The 9,569-nt window shown below is 26.6% G+C and overlaps 1 protein-coding gene and 1 long non-coding RNA gene across 2 annotated transcripts; one reads left to right on the top strand and one right to left on the bottom strand.

The window, feature by feature from the left end:
- Positions 1 to 12: 12 nt before the first annotated feature.
- Positions 13 to 4,512, top strand: LOC113787135 (uncharacterized). The gene is made up of 2 exons (XR_012163524.1): positions 13 to 274; positions 2,315 to 4,512. It is a non-coding gene; the product is annotated as an uncharacterized lncRNA (long non-coding RNA).
- Positions 4,513 to 5,732: 1,220 nt separating this feature from the next.
- LOC101514284 (uncharacterized) lies at positions 5,733 to 8,629 on the bottom strand. The gene is made up of 5 exons (XM_004505205.4): positions 8,389 to 8,629; positions 8,201 to 8,288; positions 8,033 to 8,103; positions 7,893 to 7,949; positions 5,733 to 6,102 (listed from the first exon to the last, which is right to left on the bottom strand). The coding sequence occupies exons 1-5, from the start codon at positions 8,497 to 8,499 to the stop codon at positions 5,950 to 5,952; spliced, it is 480 nt and encodes a 159-aa protein (XP_004505262.1). The 5' UTR covers positions 8,500 to 8,629; the 3' UTR covers positions 5,733 to 5,949.
- Positions 8,630 to 9,569: the final 940 nt, after the last annotated feature.

Genomic DNA, 9,569 nt, shown 5'->3' with positions numbered 1-9,569 from the left:
TATATATATATATATAGAGAGAGAGAGAGAGAGAGAGAGAGTTACCGAAACTTAATTTACACTTGATATATGATTATTGCGTTATTCAACTCCTATTGTATATTTGAGAGATATACTTCTATTTTTATATTTATAGTTAATATTTATATTTTATTCCCTTCCTTATGATTCCTTGGGAGTTATACATAGGACCGGGTGATTGTGGAGTACACACACTAGACACGGTGCCAATTTTGCGAAACTCCGTGGTATTGCCGCACAACGCTTAATTCAGGTATATCGAGTAAAGTTTAAAATGAGAATTATCTATAGTTGTAAATTTAACAAATTCATGATGTGTTATGGTATCTATAATATTTACTTTTAAATTATTGATTAATAGTTAAAATTATTTGTTTTATTTTTAAAAATAATATGTTCACTTCAAAAAAAATCGGATTCCTCTTACTCTTATAATTTATGTTATTATTATTCGAAGATCTTCTTCAGGATTCTTCTTGATCAATTTTATTTTTCTTATGATATATTTTTTGGGGTCATTTCTCATATACAAAAGATATACAGCATTATATGTGAGCCACTTTTGAGAACAAAAAACCCGTGAAAAAGTATAAGCCGGAACGGTAGATAAGAATGGCCTTTTCCCAAAAGAGGAAGATAAGAATTTCCATGTAATGTTTTTGTAGACTTTTTTATTACGGTATATTTATAAATTAAAAGATTTTGGTATGATATTTTTTAATTAATAAATTAATGATTATTTTATGAATCAATGAGTTATCTATAAATTTATATAAAATTAAGAAAAATTATTTTATAAAAAAAATATGTTTATTATTTATAGATTTTTTTTTATATTTTCCTAAAAAATATTTAACATTTACTATTATTAGAAATAACAAATCCGAATTTTTTTAAAATATTATTTTGTTGATACTTTTAGTTAATGATATTTAGTTATTGTAATTTTTTAAATGATATTAAATAGATTTATTAAATAATAATTCATTTAATTATTATTTTTAATAAATTCAGGAGGTTATCTGATTTAATATTTATTTTTTTATCATTAAATTAAACTATTAAAAATAAAAATAAAAATAAATGATGATAAATTTTAATTTTACATATGTGTGATAGAATTTCTCTTTTTTTCTTTTTTGGTTACAATCACTCTCTCGTTTTAATGTTTTTGTTTTATGATTTTCTATAGGAATTTCTTGTAAATTATTTTGACATATTAAACAACAATAGAAAAGGCCATCTAAATTCTCTTGTAAGTGTTTTTTTTTTTTTTTATTGACATTTATAGTTGTTAATAAATTTAACTTTCCCATAAAGTTTTACTATATCATATCAAAATATACTAGTATATATCACAGTATAGTTTTCAGAAATTATAAAACGATATATTTTATTAAATAAAAATTTAATATAATAATAATAATAATAAATATTATTTATATTTATTAAATTCATTGGCTTAATATATTTATAATTTTATTAATTATCTATAATTTGATCTTTTAGTGAAATAGACTTATAAAAAATGTGTAGTCTTGTTTTATTTTTTTATAAAAAAAAGACTTGGACATGACATATACTAATTCATGTCTGACTTACTTCTATAAGTAGCCCCAATTTATTTCCACCTTTTTGCAAATAGTTTATGACAGAACATCTCACAAGAGAAATGAGATATGGCATCTCTATGAACACATAATATAAAAAAAAATAGTTTAATTTTCATATTATCAACTCATCACACCAACTCATAATTTTTTATTAATGCAAAAATTATTTATATTAACATTACATATAAATTAAATTCATAAAAAATTATGTTAAGTTCCAACTAAAAGTATCAAACAAGTTTAAAGGAGTGTAAAATTATTTTATTTTTTATTAACAACCAATAATGATCCGCCACGTCAATAAAACATTAGATAATTGTAATTAATTTTATAACTGTATAATATGATATGATTGATTAAATGGTTATATGATTGAACGAGAATGTGAAATAAATTTATACTATTAGAAGACTACTTTTAAACTCTATTATGTCTTCATTCATAATCCTTCCGATATAGAAGCCAATTTTGTTTCTTAATTTGAAGATATCTTCAACTAATAATAGTTTTGTGAAAAATAATTTAATTGAAGACACAATACATACTCTTGTGGATAACTCTATGAATAATATTTTTTAGTAATCTACCTATCTTTGAAGAAGTTAAAAGTGTTGTTTTTTTGCATGAATCTCGACACTGCTACTGGTCCTGGTGATTTTGGTACTTATTTCTTTCAAAAGTATTGGGATGTGGTTAGTCATGATGTTTTCCATATTGTTCTTCAAGTCTTTGTGAAGGAATGGATTCTCCCTAATTATAATTCTCATGATGTTTAGCTTATTCCTAAGATTGTTTAGCCTAGTAAAATGGAGCATTATAGACCCATAGTTTCGGCCAACTTAAAATTCAAAATTATTACTAAAGCATTTGCTGACAGACTGGCCACTACCATGTCAAAAATCATTTATCCTCATCAAATGAGCTTCATTCAAGGTAGATATATTTGTGATTGCATTTGTCTCATTTTAGAAGGTATTAATATGCTTAGACTAAAGCCTTTTGTTGGTAATCTAGCTCTCAAGATTGATACAAGAAAGACCTTTGAACTACATATTGGACTTTCCTTATCAAAGTTCTTCAGGCGTTTGGTTTCAACATTAAGATTTGTCATTGGATTAGAACTAATGTCAAGTCTGCTAAGCTTTCCATATTTGTTAATAGCAAGGTTGCTAGTTTCTTTCCTTGTCAAAGAGGGGTTAGGAAAGGGGGTCATTTATCTCATTTTCTACTTTGCATGGTTAAAGAGGTTCTTAGCAGAGCTATAATGAAATTGGTTTCTGACGGATCCCTTTATTTGATAAATGGCCCTAGAGGCATTTTGTGTTATTTCCCATGTTATGTATGTTGATGATTTTTTTTGCAATGCTTCTCTTTCTAATGCTAACAACCTTCAATATCTTTTTGAAAGATGTGCCACTATCTCAGGTCAAAAGATTAATCCTAATAAATCTACAGTTTACACTTGATCAATTTTCATTAGACGATAAAATATCTTAGCTACTTAGCTTTTAAAATCAAATGTTGATTGAATAAAGGCTAAACTCGCAACTTGGAAATCAACTTTCCTCTCTATGAAGAGAATAATTCAATTGGTGAAAAGTGTCATTCATAACATGTGGATTTGTAGCTTCCACATATATTCTTGGTTGACTTTTCTCCTCAAAGATGTAGACAAATGATTTAGGAATTTCATTTGTTATATATATAGCAATATTGAGTATATAAAATTGGTTACAATTGTCTAGCATAAAAAATTTCACCCTCTTAATGAAGGTGATCTTGCTATTAGGTCTTTGAGTGATATTAATAATGTTGTTATTATTAAACTCGCTTTGGACTTAGTTACTTCTAGTCAACATTGGATAATTCTTCTTAGAGGTTGGGTATTTTGAAGACATGGACATATTAGATGTCATATTGATTTTTTCATCTAGATTGCATTCAAAGTTAAACCAACTACTATGTACAAGAACAACAAATGTCAATTTGGAAAGGATGAAATATTAATTTATGAGTCACCACTTGGTTGGACGATTCTTTGGTTTTTATTCTTAACATTGATGAACGCATACAATCTCATCTTCATGTCACGATCAATGAATTCATTTAGGATGGTAATTGGAAAGTCCTTTCCGCTCTCTTATATACTTACCCTCAACTAGTTAGCTTGTTTCCAAGGCTACTATACATAAATTTGAATGTGAGGATCATCTGATAAGAGATTAAACAATCTTGGAGTTTTAAATTTATCAGGTTTTGGAGATTGTTGCATAATTAGATGCCTACATATAATAATTTAATCTCTCAAGATTGTCAAATTGCTTTAAGATGTGAGCTTTATAAATGTGAAATAGAGACTAGCACTCATCTCTTTTTATCCTGTTCTTTTGCTACTAAGCTATTGTTTTGCCTAAGCTCTATTTTTCACTATGAAATTGATAGTAGTTTGGTACAAAATATTCTTGTCATATGTGACAAAGGTTGGTCACACTCCTAGTATAATCTCTAACTCTATGCAGTAATTTCAAATTCACAAGTATATTCAAGTTACAACTCATCCTCCTAGAGTGCATATCAACAAGGATGTGATATGATGCCCCAAAAAAGTATTTAATTAAATGTAATACTACTGGAGTTGCATTTGTATGTCTTGGTCCTCCTGCCTATGGATGTATACTTAGGGACAATTATGTTGCTTCGTTGAATTGTTTTGCTGCGAATTTTGATATTACAACTACGAGCATAGATTTCTACGGAGTTGAAACTTTTAGCTTTTAAAATTACTAGTTTTGTTCCTTGATCTATTAGAAATAAATAGTTTGATTGTAGTGAGATGATTAAAAGTATGAGTTTTACTATATCTTACATTTTTAGTAAAGTTAGCCTTTGCAAAATCTCTTAAAAATCTTCTAGAAATTTAATTGAAGTTGTTCTAATTTTAGGTTTTATAAAACGATGTCCTGTTTTTTCTGTCCTTGTGTATCATCTTGATAAATTGCAAGAATTAAGGACTTAATTTGAAAAAAAATAAAATTTATCTATAAACTAGACATCATAAGCTTTCTAAAGATTGTTCATTTACTCAATTTTGATACTTATAAGTTCTTGTTAGTTGATTCTACAGTTAAACTAGTTTTGCGTTGTTATAACAAAAATTTGGGGCTCTTTTGAAAAAAATCTATCTTAAGTTTGTTCCCTTGAATTTTATTTTACATTATATGATTAATATGATATAATCGACTTAATAGTTTATGTTATGATGAATTTTTGAATCTTAATAGATCCCCACAATACTCATTAAGGGTAATCTCCAATAACACTATAAACTTTGTGCAACAAAATGATTCCTTTTGTAGAAAATTTATATTACATAAAAGTTCTAAATTAATTTTTGTATGAATCTTCTATCTTTTATATTTCTCGCGAAAAGTTTGATTTGAGAACAACTTTTTCTAATAAATAACATAAATTATAAAACTTATAAACTAGAGTGTGTAAATGTTACCATCATACTTAATTATAGAGAATGTAAGCGACGAATATGATAATTATTTTCCTTTTGTAGATAATAATCCGCCTCATTTTTATTCCCAATAACTTAATTCGTATACTATAGCGAACTGAAGTGTTCCCTCTATATAACTATGCAATACGTTCCATAGAGTGAAAAATTTATTTCCAAAGTCATTTGATTAAGAACTCATTTCACAATTTTTTCTTCAGAGCTTCAATAAGATATTTTATATTAACCATCTATTTTATTGAATTATGCTACTGTTCAAGTTATATTCTAGACAATTAATTTATGTTATTACAGTAAATATTAAAATTTTACAGAATATAATAATTATATAATGATGTAAACGACTATCGAATATGAAATAACTACTGCTTAATTGATAGACTTTAAAATAAAAAATAATATTATTAATAATTAATAAAAAAAAATAACATTAACAAATAATAAAATATATATATCGCCTAATAAACTTTTTTTTATTAGTATAACCTATTTAAATAAATAAGAGTGTAAAATTTTTATTAAACATGTAAAATGGATCAAACATTCCTATGGGTAAAGATATAACTCACGTACTCTTTCTTCAATCAATCGAAGATGTGGATGTTAAATTATTAATTAAAATTAAAATAATTAAAATAACTTCCAACAATCACGGCCATCTTTCTTTTTCAAACCCCTTTAACTAGCACAAAAACGGATATGTACAAACTAACTGGTATTTCTCTTAGAATGAAAACAACACAATGCAACCGTTAATTACAATAACTCCTTGTTTCATGAATGTGGTGTAGCCTATATCAGTGACGGTTGTGTCAAAACACCACCTCTGTTGACACAGGATTCATCAACCACCGATGGTGTCCCACAATACATTGAAGTAGATTGAAATCCTTCAGCCATTTCCATGAACATGGCCTGCAGCTCCTCCAATCCGTAAACCTTCTCCTGCAATTTTGAAATATATATATTAATGTTGATCAAACTTTAGTACTTATCATTAATTTTCACCAAATCCTGTATGCCACTCCTAAAATTTATACACTCCTAAGTACCCTTTCGAACTGCGGACAACATTGCCTCACACCGCATCAAGCCTTTCTTAGGCTGCTTTGTTATTTATTTTACAAAGTTGAGGTTTTCTCGTGAGTCGTGAGCGGTCGTCGCCCAACCCTTTGCTCCTTTGTTTTAGTTTTTCATCTATTAAAAAGGGTGATTTAACATCATTCTTTTTCTGTTTTGAATTAAATATGTGATTTTCATTAGTATCCCAACACATTAGGAGGTTTAAAGTGAAACTATTAGATAGGATCTTTTCAAAAATTAATAAATAAATTATTAATATTTTATTTAATAATTATAGAAAATTTCTTTACTAAAATTAATAGCATTTTGAAATCTATTTTTTTTTATATTTTTCAAATAATTAAAATAATACATTTCAACTGTTCTACAACAACATCAATAACTCATGTAATTTTTTTTCATCTTTTAGTTAAAGAAGAAAATAGTGTGTATATTACTACTCTAATAATTCATATTAGCAATATGTTCGCGACTTGTATTATAATTTCTCAATTTATAACTAATATTTCTCATGTGAGCAATGTGTTCATTTTTTGTCTCATAGTTTCTCAATTTATAATTAATATTTCTCTAATTCCTACTGTCTTTGTTAGCCAATTTAATTATAATAAAGATTATTAAATAATTTGCAACAAAAATATATTTTATTTTATTTATATAAGATTTTATCGGTTGATAGCAAAAGTTAAGACGAATGTTTCACTTAGACTGAAAAATATCAATTCAAATAAATAATGATTCTGGCAAAAATTAAAAATTAAAATGTTGAGGCTTTTCTTGTGCATGTGTATAGTAAAATATTTTTTATAATATATTATGGTATGGCGTTTGATGTATCGTCTCTATGATATTTGATTTCTCATTTTATTATGGTATTCTTTTGATTTAGATGGATAAATTAACTTTGATCAAATGCATATTTAGATTTAATTAATTACTTTGATATCTTCAACTATGGAGATACAAATATATGTGTATTTCAAACACTTTAATTTTATAATATTTGTATATTTTATAACAATTATACACATTATTTTGTTTTTAGCTATTAAATTAAGTACTACGAGTTTATTAATAAATTTATCATTTTAATTTTAACAACTTTATATTATTTTTATTGATGTAATTTTTACTAATTTGAATAGAAGAATATTATTTTTTGTCAAAAAGAATAAAATATTTTAAATAGAGACATTTTTTTTCCAATTCTTAAATCATTATTGTTCTCTCTTCTCTTACTCTTCTCTTTATCTTATATTAAAAAATATATTAAATCAACTTTATTTCTGATTTATTTTTTCTTAGCATATTTTCTTTCACTTTCTCTCTTTTTCTATTTCTTTTTAAAATCAAATAAAATATATAATATATTTGAGAGTTTATAAGGGGAGTAGAGGGCTTTAAAAATTAAGAAAGAAGAAAGAGTTTGAAAAGAGAGGAATTTGAGAGTTATTTTTCACAAAATTCTCTTAATTTGGGAAACTCTAACATTGCAGTGAACGAAAACTTTCAAAGACTTTGATAAAAAAAATTAAATTCAATGTATATAATATTTACGATATTAAAAATATATTAATTATAAATATTGATTTATCATTTAAAAAAAAAGAAGAAACGCTTCAAATAGTTAAAGAAAGTGATAAGAACAATACCTCTCGCTTAACTTGAGCCATAATGGCCACCATTTCTTCCACAAAATCAGAAAATCCCTAAAAACAGAAATGACAAAGAGCTCCTTAGGACCATAATAATATAACAAACAACTCTCATAAAAAAACTCTTAAGCACTTACCTCATCCTCTTCCTCTTGAGGATCATACAAGCCAGCATCATACATCGTTCTTTTTTTAGGGTCAGATAACACTGCTCCAAAAAATCACAGTTCAATACCATCATTTCTTGCAAAAGGGAACAAAAAACCATAAATCTTGAAATAGGCTAGAACCATATATAACCATACCCGAATAGGCTTCTTGAATTTTCTGAAATTTAGATTTTGCTTCACCTAATTCAGAAGGCATTCTTATGCACCTATCTGGATGCCATTGCTGCATTAATAGAACCGCACTCACATTAGAATCTTACATTCAAATCAAAACCTAATCTCAATTAATTGAATAATAAACCTGACATAACCAACTAACTAACCATAGCAAGCTTCCTGTAAGCGTGCTTTATCTCATCTATAGAAGAGTCTGAACTAACACCAAGAATATTGTAGTAAGATGACGATAATGCCCCTTCTCTATAACCATCCATTCTCAGATAACCTGACTGACTCCAACCATTTAAAACGAAAGGGAAATTAATGTGGCAACGAACAAGGGAATATATGGAAGTTATGGTTGGTATTTATTGTGATATAAAGTCGGTTAAAGAAGAAGGGAAAGCTCTAGAAGTTTTCAAAAGGCAGCAAAGATATATACATAACGGATGGACTTTAGCGTATTGTAAGTGCGATGTGATTGTGGTGGTGACTCTCGAATCTTCTTTTTTGTATCAAGGAGGTAGATATTTCGTATGGAATCATACACGTGGCACTGCATATGGCTGTGGAGGTCAGATATTTTCGGGGTTGGAAGATTTTTCGATCTTGCCATAATTGTATTTCAAATATCTGGATTGATATGAGAAAGGACATTATTGTTTCTTTGAACTTTGAAATAGTAAAAACAAAACATCAATACATATGTAACTTTTATCTAATTTTATTTGATTGGATAAAAATTAAGAAAAAATATATTTATTCTTTTTTGTTTTGTAAGTAATTGTTTATTTCAAGATTATTTGTATCTTAATTATGTTAGAATGTGGACAAAAATCATCCTTTAACTATATAAAAAAAATATTTCAAATGAATTTAGATTCATTAAAGAGGATCATATATTTGAGTTGTCAAATTATTACTAAAATAATATAATTATGTTCAGATATTCCCTAAGGTGACTATCAAGTTTACTCATAGAGATTAATTATCAATGACGTTGATAAATATTCTCAATTACAGAAAGAAAATGTATTAATTTTAGATATTTTTATTCAACTAAACATAATTTTTATTTTATTGTTAAATGTCACAGCTCTATATCAGCATAACCCATGGTCATATTTGAGCTTTGTCCTCATGTGATACCACTTGATTTGAGTGATTAGTATATCTAAGTTGCACATGGAAATAATCAGTTTATGCCAAAATTTCTTCAAACTATATCTCCAATACAATGGTAAGATTTCGATTTTGGAATTTAATTAGAAAAAATATAAATTCTCTTGCCAACATTAACGGTACTACATGGTGTTTTGTGACATTGTTTGTATCGGTTGGAGGC

Source organism: Cicer arietinum, chromosome 6, assembly GCF_000331145.2.
Source record: "Cicer arietinum cultivar CDC Frontier isolate Library 1 chromosome 6, Cicar.CDCFrontier_v2.0, whole genome shotgun sequence".
NCBI lineage: Eukaryota > Viridiplantae > Streptophyta > Magnoliopsida > Fabales > Fabaceae > Cicer > Cicer arietinum.
The sequence above is the reverse complement of the archived record's forward strand: the minus strand, read 5'-3'. Positions and strand labels throughout refer to the sequence as shown.

Coding starts and splice junctions, on each gene's coding strand:
- LOC101514284 (XM_004505205.4), bottom strand. CDS start 8,499: ATGGATGGTTATAGAGAAGGGGCATTATCGTCATCTTACTACAATATT. Junction 8,289..8,388: donor CTTACAGGAAGCTTGCTATG/GTTAGTTAGTTG, acceptor CTATTAATGCAG/CAATGGCATCCAGATAGGTG. Junction 6,103..7,892: donor TGGCTCAAGTTAAGCGAGAG/GTATTGTTCTTA, acceptor TCAAAATTGCAG/GAGAAGGTTTACGGATTGGA.